The following is an 18,221-nucleotide window of genomic DNA, read 5'->3' as shown; positions in this document are numbered from 1 at the left end:
TTCAGAAGAGTACATTAGATTCTAGATACTGCTTCTGTTCATAATTGAAGCCATGAATATTAATTCCCTGACTTGAAAATCAGCCCTTGATAATTTTTGGAGGAGGAAAATTTCGTTTTATTTTTCACTGAAACCTTAAGAAAAGAAAAGATGGGGGACATCAGCAATAGGTAGTCACAGTGCTGCCGGACAACTGCAACTCCTGTTCTATGACCTTCACCTGAACCTTACCCCATCTCTACATCCTCCTGCACTACTGAGTTCTATGTTCTTAGTCAAACAGAGCTTTTGTAGAGCAACAGCAGGAAATCTGATACTAAAAGCTATTTGTAGTCAGTATCTTTATTTCATAGAATCATAGAATAATTTAGGTTGGAAAAGACCTTTTGAGACCATCAAGTCCAACTGGTAACTCCGGACTGCCAAGTCCATCACTAAACCATGTCCCTGAGCACCACATCTATGCATATGTCATTCCTTACAACCTCTAGCCATGTGATATTTTTTCCTTTCATATTTACTGCATAATATTAAGACACGTATCAATTTTTGACTGTCCAAACGTAATCAAAGGGCTTACTGACCACATCCCTGACTTGTAGAATAAAGAACTATATGCCATTCTGTCCACTGTAGAATGACAGGCCCTTTTGGAATCAGTGGATAAACTACAGTGAATAGATAGAAATCAATGCAAAGCAAGTTTAAAACTATTATTGTTTACATGAATTAGTATTGTTCTTTTCCTTTTCCTTTTATATCCTGTTTTGATTTTTTCCAAGCTATTTCTTTGGTTTTGACTTCATCATATCAGAGGTGTTAGGTGATGTATATTCTTTTAGATATTCTAAAACGCTAGAAAATTTTGTAAAATGAAGAACTGACATGACAGATTGGGACTTTCATCCTGTATTCACAGGATAATTAAGAAAGAAATGCAATGTTCTTTTGTTAGAATTTACTACTTATTAATACAGTGGAAATTGCACTTTCAGAATTTCTTCACTGGCAATATTTTAGAAAACAGATTATGAGCTCAGTCTCCATGTTTTACAGGGACCTCCTGGAGCAACTGGCGCTGAAGGCAGGCAAGGTGAAAAAGGTGCAAAGGTAATGCATTCAAGATTTTTTTAGGAGCATGGAAGTGTAAACTATATATAAATGAGAATTAAATTGCTTATCATACACTGAGTGTGAAATTTATCAAAGTAATAATAGACAAACCATAGAATACAAATTAAGACCCATAGTTAGTAGCAGTACATGGTGGACTCTAACCAATGCAGGCCCAACTTAGCTCACCCCCCAGAAAAGCAAGCATATGAAGCTATCAAATCTTTTTTCAATAAACTGTCCTGTTATTGCAGTTTAACCCAAGCCGGCAACTAAGCACCACATGACTGCTCACTCACATCCCCCCTGCCGCCGGTGGAATGGTGGAGAGAATTGGAAGAATAAAAGTGAAAAAACTCATGGGTTGAGATAAAGATAGTTTAATAAGTAAAACAAAAGCCATGCACACAACCAAAGCAAAACAAGGAATTCATTCACTGCTTCCCATCGGCAGGCAGCTGTTCAGCCACCTCCAGGAAAGCAGGGCTCCATCATGCTTTACACTTACTTGTGAAGACAAAACACCATCACTCCAAATGTTCCTCCCGTTCCTTCCTTCTTTTCTAAGCTTTATATGCTGAGCAAGACATCATACGGTATGGAATATCCCTTTGGCCAGTTGGCGCCAACCATCCCGGCTGTGCCCCCTCCCAGCTTCTTGTGTGCCCGCAGCCTACTCACTGGTGGGGTGGGGTGAGAAGCAGAAAAGGCCTGGGCTCTGTGTAAGCACTGCTCAGCAGCAACTACAACGTCTCTGCATTATCAACACTGCTGCATTATCAGCACAAATCCAAAACATATCTCCCTCGTAGCTACTATGAAGAAAATTAACTCTATCCCAGCCAAAACCAACACATCTGTGCAGAACACTGGTTTAGAATCTTTTAAAAAATGGAGTGAGGAAACTTTGCTCTCACTTTGCAGCTTGTATATCCCTACAATGCCAAGCTTAGTCAGCTCTTCCTCTCTGACCTGTTGCTTATGTTCTTTCTAGGGTGAACCTGGTGCAGAGGGGGCTCCTGGAAAAACGGGTCCAGTTGGTCCACAGGGACCTGCAGGAAAACCTGGCCCAGAGGGTCTCCGGGGCATTCCTGGCCCTGTGGTAAGTAAGTGGAGTATATAATATTATTTAAATGTTGCATTTCTTCTATATCCCCTGGTAAAGCAGACTTTATGCCTTTTCTAGGGAGAACAAGGTCTACCTGGAGCTCCAGGTCAGGATGGCCCTCCTGGGCCTTTGGTGAGTACCTTTCCTTTCAGTGCCAAAACAGAAAAAGCGCCTTTTAAAATATACATTAAAGTGTCTGTGCATTTACAGGAAAATGAATGTACAAGTCAGTTCTTAGCACAAAGGCACTATTCTTCTGTGCTGGTATCATTTGATATGCAACTGCCTTCTAATTTTACTGCTCTACTTTAGTAACTAGCTGTGCTGAATGCTGCTGAGTTATACCAAGTAAAAAGTGGAACAAGGCAGTGTTAAACCAAATTCTTGAAATCTCCTGATGAGAATTAAAAATAAAAATAAAATGAATGACACTTACAATCAAAAAAATCTACTTCTGTCCCCACATCAGCAAAGCTTAATACCTTAAATTATTTTGTTTCCTTAGCAGTGGCAAATTTTGTAACTCCATTGATTTCAATGACTGCTAGTTGAGGAAAATACTGTTCATAGGGTAAAAGTTTAGATCATACCTATTCCTTAGAAAAAAGTAAATCAGAAGTAGGGCCAAAAAGGGACTTCTACAAAAGAAGAAAACATGCTAGTTTTATGAAAGTGAAGAGCTGTTGTTCATTGTGGCAGTCCTAGGAAATATGATCCATGACCAAAGTATTCAAAAGTATCTGAATGAACCAAGCTCCCAGTTTCAGGATATCTAGGACATACCACAGTTCTGTTATGTGTTAAGAATACAACTAAAGCAAGGGAAGCTTATAGATGACATATTATCAAATTGTATCTTTGCTTCTATTTACATTTGTTATTTTAGTGCACTTTTTCAAACAAGCTGAAAAAACAACACTGAGCACAAACTGCACAATATTGGTGTTCTTATTTAGCAGTATGTGCAGAAATGCAAATCTAAACTATATGTCCAGCAGGATAATTCTAAACATGCCGAGCAAAGGTGATTCAATTAGTGGAAATATCTCACGTCCCTTGCTTTCTAAACCTGCTGAAATAAGGTTCACCTCTGTTATCACAGCTGAGTGACATACTGGAATAAAAAGCTTTGAAACAAAATATAGACTGTTTTAGTTTGATGCAAAATAAACAAGTGTTACACTTTCAAGGTATTTTACAGTTTACAAGCAGTATTATCACATACTAAGCAAAATCCACTCTGTTATTTTGGCCAGAATATACAATCAGGTTACTTTAGGAGGGTAGGGCAGTAAGGGGCTATCCTCTACTTTAGGAATTATGTGGCTTTCGAAGGGGAAAAGGAATGCTGTGGGTAGGAAGTGTGAAGGAAATCCTCTGTTCCTTTTCCTGTATGGACTTAGAGGATATAAAGGATACAGGTCCTTAGGTAGCCTTAACACTGAAAGTTTTTGTGTAAGCTGAACTCAAAATTTTTTCAAGAGCATTCGTGCCTCCCCAGTGAAAACTCAGACTCTGAACATCAACTATAAATTAAATCATTCATGCTACAATATGCAAAGAATCTCCCTTCTTTTTTTCATTTTCATATCAGGCTTTTCCAGTATATAATAACTAAAGTGGAAAAAATAGGGAATTTAAACTAAAATGCTGCATAAAACAAGACTTTTACTCTAAAACAGTCTTCCACCTCCATGTGCATATGTGAGCATGAGCAACTGCCTTTTCTTTCATTGGCTGGAACACATTCATGGGTGAAAGTATTTGGGTAACTATTTATGTTTCCAACACAACTTCTTAACCTATAAGCAAAGAGTTTCAGAGCATACATTTTTATGCCCCACACACTAGAAAGACTTTTTTCCCAATGAATAGTGATCTGGTGCATAGGTGTATCCATCAATTGCTTCTGTGTATGTAATTACAGATGGTATTATAATGGCATCTACATAGAATTTCATTTTTCTCTGTCCCTGAGAAACAATAATGAGCAAAAAATGTACTGAGGAAACCTTACACTATAGCTCTTTGTTGCCCTTCATTTTAACATTCTAATTTTTTCTAAAGTCTCATGGATAACATAGTGCTTGTAAGTCAAAGGTTGGAACAATGAATGAGAAGCTGCAAGGGAAAGGACTCCCCTGTGCTAAGCCCGTAATAAAAATCTCTTCTCTCCAAAGAGTTTATGATGGGAATACCACTATAGTTTTTAAATTATGTGACAAGTTAAAAATAAAATGCATGGGGACAAATCAGGGAACTGAAAAGCAATCTCCTCAGTTACAATTCTGTGCTGAAATCTAAAATCCAATGAACAGTTATTCAGCAATAATAAGCATCCCTTTCCGACATGTCAGTCACCAGAAGCCTCCAAATACATCATCAAAAGATCTCTCCTCTAACATCCAGGAGCTTAAATACTCAATTCAAATCTGAAGCTGAGTGTATTAATGAACTACAGAGTCCCAAATGCACAGTCTTCCTGTCAGCTCAACAAGAACTTCTTTTAGATGCATTGCTGCAACGTAAAATTTTATTTTAGATTTTAGGAAAGTAAAGTTTATATGTAAGAGTTGCTGAGGTTAGGTCTCCCTCCTGCCCCTTCCTCCCTCCATAGTAGATTGCTATCAGGAGAAGAATAAGAAAGCAGATTTACAGTAGAGCACAACAACTGCAGGTGAAAATGTCTGATTCTGTATTCCAAACACTTAAAAATTTCACTTTTCACTCATGAATTATGTATTTGCCTAGGCTTTTGCATCTAATGATATCCTGAAGTAGAGATGGAAAGGATATGCACTGAATAATATTTTGTACATGAAGTGTTACGGCACTTTTGAATCTGTGCCAGGTTGAAAAGGTCACTTATTACTGCTATCCATATCATAACTTCACAGATGTCCACTGCCAGCAGGAGACTAGTAGTGATGAGATACTGACTTAGTCTAGCAGCTCTGCGCCTAATGCATACACGTTCAGTGTGAGATTAATAGCCTCTGAGGAACGAAGGCCTTTTCTGTGCTTGCATATGCACGCCATGGCCTGAATTTTTCACCTCATTCTGTACAAATTGCACAAAACTGGCATTGCTGTTCTTATGAACCCGAGAAGATTTCTCAGATCCCTCAAAATTATTCTAAAATTTTAAATAAGGATTAAAATATTAAAACAAAACAAAAACTGCAGAAAAAAGCCAGCCAAGGAGATTTTAACAAGCTTCCTATATAATCTTTTTCTGTGCCATCTATCCAGCTGTATTTTTGACTATTGGTAAAATAGTATCTTTAATGAATTGCTCTTATGACCCCAGTAAAGATAAAAAAAGCACTATCAGGGGGAAGGATCTTGCGTCAAATTTCAAGAACAAGATTATTCAGTGGTTTTTTCAAATGTGCAGAATGTAAGACCTATCCATGTGGACATGTTTATGCTTCACAGTGGTTTCCCAGGTAGCAAGACTGCAATGGAGTTTTTCAATAGATTCTCTAAGCATCAGCTTACATTGGAACCACCTGAAAAAAATCAGTGGTTTTGGTTGTCCCCTCCCCACACCCACCCCAGAAATACGGAAGGGCTTCTAGAATGGTTCTGTTGATCCTATGTCCCAGCATATTTCTGTTTACAGAAATCTAGCTGAATGGAGTAATGTTTAGGGACAACTGCAGATAAAACTTAGAATAAAGAACATTTCTTACTCAGTTTCATAAAATAACATATGTCTTTACTGTGCTGCAGAAAGGATGGCTCGTAAATCCAAACTAAAAGTTGTAAGCTGCTTATATGATATGAACCATGCAACTACCTAAAAACTATCAGTTTAACACCTCTGTAAGTTAGGGGTATTATTCCTATCCAACAAATGATGAGTGGAGTCCCAAAGAGACTAAAAAAGTTCCTAAAAGTATTTCGGATTGCCCAGTCTAGTAATGCAAAACCTAAGTAATTTCTATTACTAATCGCATTTACGAAAGTGACAAAGGGCCATCAGCTTGTACATGTCACACCTCTACTAGCACACCTAGATCACATTAAGTATGCTTGCAATGTTGAGTAGAAAAGACTTGAATATTTAGAAAATATAGATTTAAATGCATTATTCATGGTCATACAGGATTTTCAGGTGGCAAGTCAAGGAAACCATAATCCCAAGACAACACCTCAAATGCTGAAACAAAATATGAGGTAGTACTCCAACAAAAAAATATTGAGGAGAGGTTACTATATGCAACCTGATTTATATTCTGCAAGAATCTTACTGAGCTGTAGTAAAGTGGGAGAAAACAAATTAAGAGGATACTTTCCACTGTCCTATGAAAGAAAGGGTTAAAATAAGCAACTAAAATAAGGTACAGCAAATAAGGTGGAAGTAATAGTTGAAAGCGTGTAATGTAACCACAAGCAAAATCAGGCTCATCAACAAAAAAAAATTTGATTGTGGTGGTGGTTTTTTTTAGTATCACTTGCTTCACTGGATGCTCTCAGTGCTCTTTAAGAATTTAGGTGACCCTCTGCTTCATAGATTTCTAACCATACAACCCTTTATAGATTTCTAATTATAAATTAAATGCTTCAGTATCATCATTATGCTTTTTTAAACATACATTTCAACTTCATCTTGGGTTCTAAATCACATCATCAATTACAACCATCAATGACTGAATGACTCTGACTTATACCACCTTTAATAATATTTCAGGAAAACATGATCTGTGTGTTGTGTTAAAACTATTTTCACAATATTTCCCTTGATTTATTTAGGGTCCACCTGGCTTGCCTGGCCTAAAGGGAGATCCGGGTTCCAAAGGAGAGAAGGTATACGTTATTCATTGCTTGTGCCTTTGTAATTTTGACCCAGTCTAAAAGTCTCTATAAAATTAGCAGAAAGAAACACTAGGGTTTTTGTATCAGAAAGCAAGACAACTTGCCATGTCTGTCAGTCAGCTTCCCGAAGCCTTAACAGTAATTGTGAAGTTTTAAGCCACATCTGATATCCTGGTGATATATGGAAAGAAAAAGGTTACTGCCTGTGTGGTAGGTAATCTACTGACCATGTGATTCTTCCTTGCAATGAAAATCCCAAAGATACTGATGTAAAGAGAACTGTTGGCTTTACAAAAACAAAGTAGAAATGAAAAGTATTCAGGTTTTTTATTTTAAAACAACAAAATGTTAATATTTAACAGGTATAATATTTTCTTTTGAAATAATGGATTGAGACATCTGGGATAACATTTTCTAATGCAGTTCCAATGAGTTATTGGTTGCTTGTGTCTTAGAGAAAAAATCTGTAGGGAAAGGGACGTGAATATCATTATATCATGTGAATTTCAGTTTTTGCTTATGTGCTTAAATCAGTTGTTTATACAGCTATATTACATGCGGAAACAAACGTGCAACTCTATAATAGGCTTATAGCATCTAAATGTGAAAGCTGTTACGAAATTTGTATCCACAGGCATTGTTTGTTTGTTCTAGCAGTTTCAGTAAGGACTGTTTTAAATCCCTTTCCCTGAATAAGCAGTCACAACTTGCAAATAATCTCAAAGTCTGAAAGACCAACTAACAGCAATGAATATGCTTTCAGAATAATTTGGTTTCAGGTTAATCGTTGACTAGCAACAGTGATGACATTTGAAAGCTTCTGGGGAAGACAAATGCCGTAACTCCAAATGTCCCCCCGCTTCCTTCTTCCTCCCCCAGCTGTACATGCTGAGCAAGATGTCATATGGTCTGGAATATCCTCAGCTGGGGTCAGCTGTGTCCCCTCGCAGCTTCTTGTGCACCCCCAGGCTACTCACTGGTGGGGTGGGTGAGAAGCAGAAAAGGCCTGGGCTCTGTGTCAGCGCTGCTCAGCCATAACGAAAACATCAACACTGTTTTCAGCACAGATCCAAAATACAGCCCCATACTAGCTACTGCGAGGAAAATTAACTGTATCCCAGACAAAACCAGCATAGTTTGCAGAGCACATTTACTTCATATATGTTGAGTTTTAACTGTATTTTCTTTTGTCTTATTTAGGGACATCCTGGTTTGATTGGCCTGATTGGACCTCCAGGAGAACAGGGTGAAAAGGGTGATAGGGGTCTTCCTGGCCCACAGGGATCTCCTGGAGCCAAGGGTGATGCAGTGAGTAAAACATACTTATGTTTTCATTCAAGTTCCATGCAAGCAAAGAGTACATATCCCAGTCTTTCTTTTGCCATAAACATTTAACACTCAGAGCCTCCTGCTAGAAGTTACAACTTTCCTAGGCATTGTACAAACACAGTGAACTTAAACCAGCTTAAAACAAAATCATAGTGTTTCAAAAGATGACAGAAACACATAACACAGAAGTTAGGGATAAGATAAAACTAGCAGCACCAATCTCATCATGTTTAACTGCACTACCCAAAGTAGCTTCCTTTCTCCTAGTTATGAGCCCTGTTTTAAGGCACTGTAAAGTGAGGTTTCCGAGCCAGTCTGAATGGGAGCACAGTTGTGACTGTAAGTACTGCAGTGTAAGAACAACTACAAGCAACTCAAACTGTCACTTAACATTTTAAACTTACAAACTGTTTTGGACCCTAGCAAATGGCCTAAATCAAAACTCATCAGATTTGGATGCTTATTAGGACTACTTTATTTCATATATACGTATTTTTTAATCCAGGCCAGTATGTAGAATACTTTAGTTCTGTACTTACTCTTTTATTCTTTCTTAGGGAATTTCTGGTCCTGCTGGTCCACTTGGACCCCCTGGTCCTCCTGGTTTACCTGTAAGTAATTTCATCCAGTCCTCCTGTTCAAAACACTCCCATGTTTTGTGGAATACACTTCAACTACAGTTATGTTCTTGCCCGTAGGGTCCCCAAGGTCCAAAAGGTTCCAAAGGATCCAGCGTGAGTAATTCTCCTCAATACTTTTTGTTCTTTTACTTAACTTTTGTGTACGTTGTTTTTTAACATGGTGTAGCATAGTCAACACTGCATTTCTTTCTTCGCTTTATAGGGTCCTGCTGGTCAAAAGGGTGACAGTGGGTTACCTGGTCCACCTGGTCCTCCAGTAAGTAAGAATTCTTATCTGACATTCATGCACATTACACTGACATGATGACCCTGTTTTGACAAGGGTAGAAAACCACATTTGTGAACTTGCAGATAAGGAAAATATTAATGAACGTTTGAAAATTCATTTTTCAGGAAGCTCAAATCCACCAGACACAGACATTGACTGCACTAAAAAAGCCATTAGAAACTTAAAAGAAACCCAACACAAAAACTGCCACAAACAAATAAAAAAACCCTCCCTTGCAATAATTATTTAATGTGTTATACTGAAGCACAGAAAATAGAAGCATATTGGTTTCCCCCCGTTGATACTTTTCTGTTCCTACTATTTCTTTCTCATATCAGAACAATCTAAAATGAAAACAGTCCACATCTGAATGAAGTGTTTCAATTTCTTGAAATGAGATATTGCTTTATAGACTGCAAGTGGAATTTTAAAGTTTTATCATAGAAAATATCCAGAGTTTACACTTGTCATAGGCTATGCCTGTGCTTGAGGGAATTGTCAGTGACGAAGAGGCAATTGCAAGTCAGTTCTGCACACTTAACTTATGTGAGGGGGCACACTCTTCCCCAAACAGCAATGTAGTGAGAAGTCTTCAGAGCACAACAATGGTTTGGCCTCCTACAGTCATTTTGGTCTGCAAGTAAATCACAGCACAAAAGCATAAATCTGAAGGAAATAAGTGAAATAAATAAATACTTTGAAGAAATTCTATTCAAAGCATCTCCAAGCCACATTCTGTGGTCTTCCTCTGTGTATTTTTGCAGCTGAAAAACAAAGAGAAAAGGTAACCAGATATGTTGTTTTTCACTCAGGGTCCTCCAGGTGAGGTAATCCAGCCGCTGCCAATCCAGTCACCCAAAAAGACAAGAAGATCTCCTGATTACATGTTATCTGATGCTGGTGATAATATTCTGGATTATTCTGATGGAATGGAAGAGATCTTTGGTTCATTGAACTCGCTGAAGCAAGACATTGAGCATATGAAGTATCCGATGGGCACTCAGAATAACCCAGCCCGAACCTGCAAAGACTTGCAACTCTGCCACCCAGATTTCCCAGATGGTATGTTAATATTGCATGACAAATGCAAACAAGGCGGAAGTTATGATCTGCCAAGATACTTTGACAGAATAATTAATTATTGGTAGATGGTTAACAGTTTCTCAATAAATAGTCTCATTAAATCCATTTTTGGAGGTATAAAAATTTATAAGATATAAGAGATGTTCTCTTGGTAAAAGCCAAATTCTTTGAATACTTAACCTGGTCTGGGTTTAGATTTAAAACTTTTTAAAACACTAAAAAAAATTGTTGTTTTGAAAGGTGGGCCTTGCATTTCCAGAATTATCCAGACAGGAAAAGGATGAAAGATTGATGCTAGGTATTTCAATGGAAAGTAAAATCACAAATGTCAGCATGCTGGGATAGCTAATACCTTCTTTTAAAAGAAATAAGAATTATTTTTGTAGCTGTATACTTTAGCTTGGTATAACAATATAAAGTAGCATTGGTATTATATGAGATTTATTATTGATTATGCCTCTCAAATTTTACTATTCTTTCACCCTTAGAATAATTTATTCTACTGCATGATCACTGTTCTATATCATACAGCAAATAGACATGCAGGTTTCTCTGATACTGTTTAATGCTACTAAGTACTAGCTTAATAAAATGCAGAGTAGTATGAACAAGACATTGTGTTCTGAAGACTTATCTTGATTTAATTATTCATCGTTTTCTTCTTTTTTTCTGAGTTTACTGCTCCAGAAAGGTTTAAATGAAAGCCAGCCTTCACAGAGTCTTCATCCTTCCTTTTTTTTTTTTCCTATTGCAATGGATATTTTTCCTAGTTCAATGTAATATTTTTCTGCTTTCAAATGGGAGGAAAAATAGATTTTGACAGTTTAATAATATTTTATTGCTTTCACTCTAGATAGATCAAAACAGATGGATGCCTTGAGGAGTAGTTATGCAGTGTGTGTGCTATATGAAAAGTACATATTTTACAATTCAGTACCCTCCATAATAATGAATGTTTTTTATGGAACACATTCACCTTCTTCACTTTACCAGTATTTGCCTATTATTTGGAGCCTTATTCATATAAAAGTAATCTTATTTTGGTTAAAATAAAAGTAAATGCATTCATTAAGACATAGAATTCTCCAGGGACAAGAGTTACAGGTAGGAAAGACTGTTTTCAATAAATATAGCCTGAATCAATAGAATTTTAAAATACCATAAATGCTTTGTCTATTCCCTGTATTCAGAAGACAGAACTGGTGAAAGGATTTGTCATTTGTCTTTGAAACCTCCAGTGTTTGAAACTGGATTAGAACAGTAGTGTCAGAAAATCATTTGCTGTCCTGCTGTGAAACTAGCTGGAGATAAGGACCCACATCACAGAAATCACCATTATAATTAGAATGGTAGATTTTAAAAAGCCCTGATTTTTAATGGACCTTGGATTGACTGCAACTCTTTCATGCCCAGCCTTCATTAACCCTAGCATTGCAGGGCCTGAATTCTCAATCATGCCAGACTGCTGAAATTATGGGAAGCCTCATACAACTTTTAACTGTCTTTCCCACCATGTCACCTAACCAAGTATTAGTTAAGGTGCTTTTATCATCTAAAGCAGCCTGAAGTTTCCCTAGTGCTGCAGCTTCATAACCCAGTAGAAAAAAACCATCTTTTCTTGAGGTATATCTCTCTCAATGGAAGCTTTAGGTACTTGTGCCAGCTACAGCCTCACCAAGCCCTGTGAGGCCACCTTTTTATGGAGATAGGTATATAAATTACTCCAGATTTTGCTCTCTGACCTAAGCCATAGCTTATTTCTGCCTAAGAGTGCCTCTGCTCTGTTTTTGAGGGTGCTGCCGTCACAGGTACACATTATCCTTCTAGTTGAAATACTGAAACGGCCAAATTGTTGAGAACCACAATGTATGTTTCACACATAATGTCCTTCCTCCTCTAAACTGAGTCTCCTCAGTTCCTCCAAAACTTTAGCAGTAGCCTACAAGAGAGTCATAGTTTAAAGTAAAATTAGACAAAAACAAAAGGGCACAGATAAAAATAGACTTTGATCCTGGTGTTCTTTCATAAACAACAATAGCAGCAGCAAACCACAAGGCAGAAAAGAAAGGGTTGCTTTCTCATCATCCAGATAAAATAACTTTGATACAGATTTTGGAGGACTGATAGGCAGCAGTAAAACCTGCACCTTCCAAATACCATTTCCACTATATAAGGCAAAAATTTTCTCATTTGTTTTAGGGGAATATTGGATTGATCCTAACCAGGGCTGTACTGGAGACTCCTTCAAAGTATACTGCAATTTCACAGCAGGTGGGGAAACTTGCATCTACCCAGATAAGAAATCTGAAGGAGTAAGTACCAATCTGTGTTTTCAGCTGGGTGTTGACAGATCCAACTATGTTGTTGCAGTGTTGACTGAACAGGATAATTATATTGTCACATTTTCACATATCTGTCTTTCTGGTTACACTGGAATTCACATAAATCTGAAGTGGTAAAATGGTACATAGAGGTAACTGGTAACTGTTAACTTTGTTAAATGCTGTTTGCAATTTCACTGTTTTGCTTAGTTAGGGGACCTATGCACTTGCTTGCTAACCTTTCACTCCGTTTCAGAATGCAACATAACCATGCAGCTAGTTAAAAGTGCATAATCTAGCATTTGACACATAAAACCTAAACTCTTACTGTGTTTCTCTTGTGGGTTCATATTTTCCTACACAAAGTAGATGTAAAACGCTATGTGTTAACAGTGTCATTACTCATTGTTATAAATTACCTCTGATGGGGCTTATGGTATAGAGGAGGGCTTTCTAAAAGCTTGCCTAAATGGAAGAGATCTATCAGCATCAACACCAGTAAAAACTCTAATTTAGAAACTCTTCACAGGAACAATTTATTCCAGCAGTTTACCTGAATCTTAACAGATGACAACAGCCTCCCTTAAACAGAACTAGCTCTCTTTATAAGCCATCACCTTGGATTCTGTTTAAAGTCACTAATCTGAAGGCATTCTATACAAAAAAAACCATCCTATTTTACAGCTTTAAAGAGGCTGAGATTTCAGAAAAAAGAACCATTCTTTACTAGCAGATGTGAAATTTGTCCTAGGTAATGTAAAATCTTCTATCTGTTAACACATTTTAAATACTTCTGTCTCTGCTGTTTTACCACACAGGTTAGAATTTCATCATGGCCAAAGGAGAATCCAGGATCTTGGTTTAGTGAATTTAAGCGAGGCAAACTTGTAAGTTGTCACTGCAACGTAACAGTTGTTCATAAATCAAGTACATGTTATCAGTGATCAACAGATCCAAAGTAATTTTATAAATATTTAGATAATGAAAAAATGTTTCAAGCCCAGTCTTTTTGCCCTAAATGTTAAAGCAGCTATATAGCTTCTTGCTCCTGAACAGTAGAAGCCTGCTCTGTATTGTCCCACAATGATCCAAATGGTCACCCGCACAGCTGATGGTGAGGATCTAGCTTCTGGCAGACTACCCATCACCACTGAACCTGCCCCACTCTAGGTAACAGGAAATATACTGAGTATGCAAAGATGAGACTGTAGGCCAGCTTAACTTTATAATTAACTAAAACCAGATTTTCCAAAGAGGTTCTGCTATTTCACAGTATATGGTAGGAGTAATTCTCTGTCTTTCCCAATATAATGAAGCTAATATATGTAGTTCTTAATCCTAAATATATTGCTACAACATGAAAAATCTATTTACTGAATCATAGCTTTATTGAACTTAAAACTGCCTAAAATGTTGTATGTTGATTATTTTTTTTAATTAAGGATAGTTACATGGGTCTTTTGTCAACAATAATTTTGTTCTGCATTTTAACAAAGGAAACAGATAAACATACATGTAACTTTTTATATTTTCCAGCTTTCCTATTTGGATGTTGAAGGCAATTCTATTAATATGGTCCAAATGACATTCCTTAAACTACTGAGTGCCTCTGCCAGACAAAATTTCACTTACAACTGTCATCAGTCTGTAGCTTGGCATGATGCATCATCTGACAGCTATGACAAAGCACTAAGGTTCTTAGGATCGAATGATGAAGAAATGTCTTATGACAACAATCCTTACATCAAAGCTCTTCACGATGGCTGTGCAGTAAGTAGAGGTTCAGAAGAGTCTTTACAAACCCAACTTCTCAAAGTAGAAAACAAATTCATTTTTTCCACAGCTTTCTTCTGAGAAAAGGTTTCAAAATACTTTATTTTTAATAGACTGCCTTTTAGTAGGTTTTTAACTACAGTACACTAGTCCCTTATTTAATTTTCATATATGTACAAAAAAAACCAACAACAAAACAAACCAAAACCATAAGCCAAGCAACAGAAATGGGACAAACCTGGCGTGGATACAGGCTGTCAGCACCTGATTGTGTGCTGAGATTAGACTATGTGCTCGTATGAACATAGTATAAGAGAACAGAAGAAAAAAAGCATAGTAAGGGGAGGCAGCCCATCAGCAGAATATATTTATACTCAAAATCAAGGCATATGCAGACAGAATATTTAGTGAATACAGTAAAAACGTGTATGAACTAAACCATATGTACGTACCCAAACATAGTGAATTAATTGCACAGTTGGTATGTGACTTGGTATTTTCTTTTCTCAATTTCTGGTAGTCAAAGCCAGGTGGAGTTTGTGGACTGTACCTTTCGGAAGCTTCTCAGGTCCACTGTAATCCCTGGAGCTGTCCAAACATGCATCAGCTCTCTAACCGCCTCTCCAGCAGGGTCTTTGTAGGCATAGCAACTGTTCTTCTTTTCAGAAACAGAATAGTTTGTACTGAACACTTTGAAACAAAGACATCAAAGGAGCAAGTGACAGTTGAAGCCTCATTAATTATTCTGGGTTTTTATATGGGAATCTTTTGAAGGCAGTTCCTGAGAAGTCAGTGACAAAGAATCAGAGACCTGAAAGTGCCAGGATACCTACCTGGGTCGGAGACAGAGATGCAGCTCAGGTAGATGCAGTGTCTCTTCCCCTCAATAATGAGATTCTAATACGTAACTGCTTCATGTCGGCCTTTCTGTATGTCCTGTAGATTTATTCTGCTTTAGTTATCCACAGTGGGTGAGTGTAGAGCTCCAGAGAGAGCTAGAAGTGATTTAGGGTGTAAGTCCATCACTAAACTGAGAACTCAAACTTGGATGCTTATCTAAACTCCAAGACCCTGGCACAGCTGAAAGGGGTCACAGCAAGGTATAACAGACTATCTCAACAAAGTGCAGTCCTGCCTGATGACTAGCGTGATAACTTGGCTGAATGGTATTTAGAGCAGCGAGAGCCTTTGTTAGGAAGTAATAAGGGTCTGCCTTCAAACCTGTTATCTAAATTCATCAGTTAGCAGTCCTGTCAGACTACTACACTCTTTCATGTCAAAACAACTGCTGTAATACTTTGTGAGACAGTTATAGTCTTTCTTCTTAGAAGTGGATCTTTCTTCTGTCTTTCAGAACTAATCAGTGATTTTTTTTTCACAAGGAAGACGTGCACTGCTATGAGAATAGTGTTATTTTTTTTATTAAATAGTATAAATGTGAACTTATCATTCTCTAAGAAACATTAAAGGTCTTTCAGGTAATTTTTCATTTGTAGACCTATTTTAGTAAGTCAAAAGCTATGGGCTGATCTCTTTCTAAAATCAAAACCATTCAATGTCACGTTTTTAAAATAAAATCCTAAGAAAACATAAACTTTAGAGTCTGTAATATCTGGTGCATGAAGGGGCAATAATTTTTAAATTCTATACTTCAGAGATAACCTATGAAGATCTACAGCACGTGCTTACTGCTCTAATATATAACCATGTTTGCTATTTTTTTTTTGTCTTTTTTAATAGTCACGAAAGGGCTATGCAAAGACGGTGATCGAAATCAACACACCCAAAATAGACCAAGTGCCTATAGTTGATGTGATGATCAATGACTTTGGTGATCAGAACCAGAAGTTTGGATTTGAGGTTGGTCCTGTCTGCTTCCTTGGTTAAGCTTTAGACAAAATCAGATCAACAAAAATGTTGCACTTTGGTGCTACCAACCCACTTCATGCCACATGCAAGTTTTGAATAAGGATGGCATAGAAAATATGTCTTGCTGTGTATGTATGTCTTATCTAGAAAGTAATTGTTGCCCTTGTAGGGCCAGAATCACATGACTTAAACTTATTTTGCAAAGATGCTGTGGCACAGACAACATAGTGCTTGCTTTAGGAACACCCCCCTTTGGATTCCTTTGGTGCTGTAAAAAAAATTAACAACATGGTGCTCCTTCCATTACAACAGAATTGTTAAGAAAGTGTTTAATAAACTGTAATTATTCTATGTACAGTACTATACTGTTATTTCTCTGTCCATTTCCAAAACTTGCATGTGTCTCTGAATTGCATCTGGCTGTTATTTTATAATTACAAAATTACACTGTCAATACTGTGTATGTATTCTGAAAAAATAAAGCTGTAATTGCCAGTGAAGCCAATTCAAATTTCAGATTAAGAATAAAATCCCTTTGTATATATTGTTGTTGAAGAGCTCTGTTATTTGAAGTCGCCAACAAAACTTAAGGTGGCAAAACTGGAAGATCTTGAGCAGCACACTCAAACAACTCTTTTCTGCTGATATCACTTGTGATTATGAATTTCAATAATGAAAGCATCTTCAAAGGTGCTGTGTTCCATGGTGCTATACCTCAGACCTTTTATTTTCTTTTCTAATTCCATAATTTCATAAGATACCTGTATATATCTAAAATAAACAAGTTTATATTTTTGGGTGGGGAAAATATGTAAGAAAAAACCAACTTCTGTGTAAGAGATCTGTTAAAAATCTGTGAAGTAAATTAGTCATATAGTTTTCCTTTTTTTTTTTTTTTCTTCAATCTCATCATTTGTTTCCATTGTGTTTATTTGGTCTGCATAAATATTAAAACTGGATTCTAAAGTTATTTATGGATTTTTGCAGTGTTTACTTAGATTTTTATGTAAGCAATGATGGATGTTTGCTTCCTGAACTGGATACTAAAAGTTCCACAGAATGGTCCTATACGTTATTTGCCCATCCCATTAATATGAATTATTTTTATTTTTTCCTGTTATTTCACCTGAAGGCCAGGGATGCAATATGTCTAGGTCATGTGATTCTCCATAGTTGCTAAGCAACATACGAGGGGACTGCTTCCTGCAGAGCTGTCTTTGACCCAAACTGTTACAATTTGCTATTCAAATCTCAGAAAAAAAAAAAATAAAATAAAAAGAGTTTGTTTGGCCTTCCCTCTGAACATTTTATTCAGATAGTTGGAAGTAGAAATTACATTTTAGCTTTACAACACAAATCCTTTTGTAATTATTTTTCATAATATATGTAAGACTTGAAAAGAAATGTTTGTTTCTATTTCTTAAAAATTGTTAAATTAAATAGTATTAGTTTCTGCTGGCTCATTTCCAACTGGTATTTTCTTATGCACGTTTATACATGTAAAAGTGAGATTTCAAAAGTCAACTTCTTGCTGTTCATGTTTTCTTTTATTTTTGAACCAAAGTTTGTAACTGTCACCTCAAAGAGGAAAATACAAATTTTATTAATAAAATCAAGTCTTGTCTACCTGGATTGGTCATTGTCTTTTTTTCAATATCCAAATCTCACCCACTTCACTCTGCTTCCAGACCATGTAGACTCAAAAAAAAGAGTAATCTTACCACATGTCCTGGCAAGCACTGGGAAAAGTGTTAATTGAAAAGAAGCTGATCTAGCCACCAGCAATATGCAGCAAGGCTGACAAGTTCGCATTTCATTCGAATGGATTTGTAGCTGCATCAGTCCACATAATACTATCAAACACAAGATAGGAACCTGATATTCTTTCCCCAGCC

The 18,221-nt window shown here is 36.9% G+C and overlaps 1 protein-coding gene across 4 annotated transcripts in view; it reads left to right on the top strand.

The window, feature by feature from the left end:
* The window catches only part of COL11A1 (collagen type XI alpha 1 chain), a 160,294-nt gene extending 142,336 nt beyond the window's left edge, over positions 1-17,958 (top strand). For all 4 annotated transcript variants that reach the window (XM_056356276.1, XM_056356277.1, XM_056356278.1 and 1 more), the window contains 13 exons: positions 1,057-1,110; positions 2,108-2,215; positions 2,300-2,353; positions 6,980-7,033; positions 8,243-8,350; positions 8,929-8,982; positions 9,070-9,105; positions 9,215-9,268; positions 10,093-10,342; positions 12,563-12,675; positions 13,503-13,571; positions 14,221-14,454; positions 16,198-17,958. In XM_056356276.1, the coding sequence (XP_056212251.1) occupies positions 1,057-1,110; positions 2,108-2,215; positions 2,300-2,353; positions 6,980-7,033; positions 8,243-8,350; positions 8,929-8,982; positions 9,070-9,105; positions 9,215-9,268; positions 10,093-10,342; positions 12,563-12,675; positions 13,503-13,571; positions 14,221-14,454; positions 16,198-16,344 (1,335 nt within the window). In that variant the 3' untranslated portion in view covers positions 16,345-17,958. The remainder of the gene's footprint in view (positions 1-1,056; positions 1,111-2,107; positions 2,216-2,299; positions 2,354-6,979; positions 7,034-8,242; positions 8,351-8,928; positions 8,983-9,069; positions 9,106-9,214; positions 9,269-10,092; positions 10,343-12,562; positions 12,676-13,502; positions 13,572-14,220; positions 14,455-16,197) is intronic.
* The last annotated feature ends 263 nt before the right edge of the window (positions 17,959-18,221 follow it).

This window comes from Falco biarmicus, chromosome 11 (assembly GCF_023638135.1).
Source record: "Falco biarmicus isolate bFalBia1 chromosome 11, bFalBia1.pri, whole genome shotgun sequence".
Lineage (NCBI taxonomy): Eukaryota > Metazoa > Chordata > Aves > Falconiformes > Falconidae > Falco > Falco biarmicus.
The sequence above is the reverse complement of the archived record's forward strand: the minus strand, read 5'-3'. Positions and strand labels throughout refer to the sequence as shown.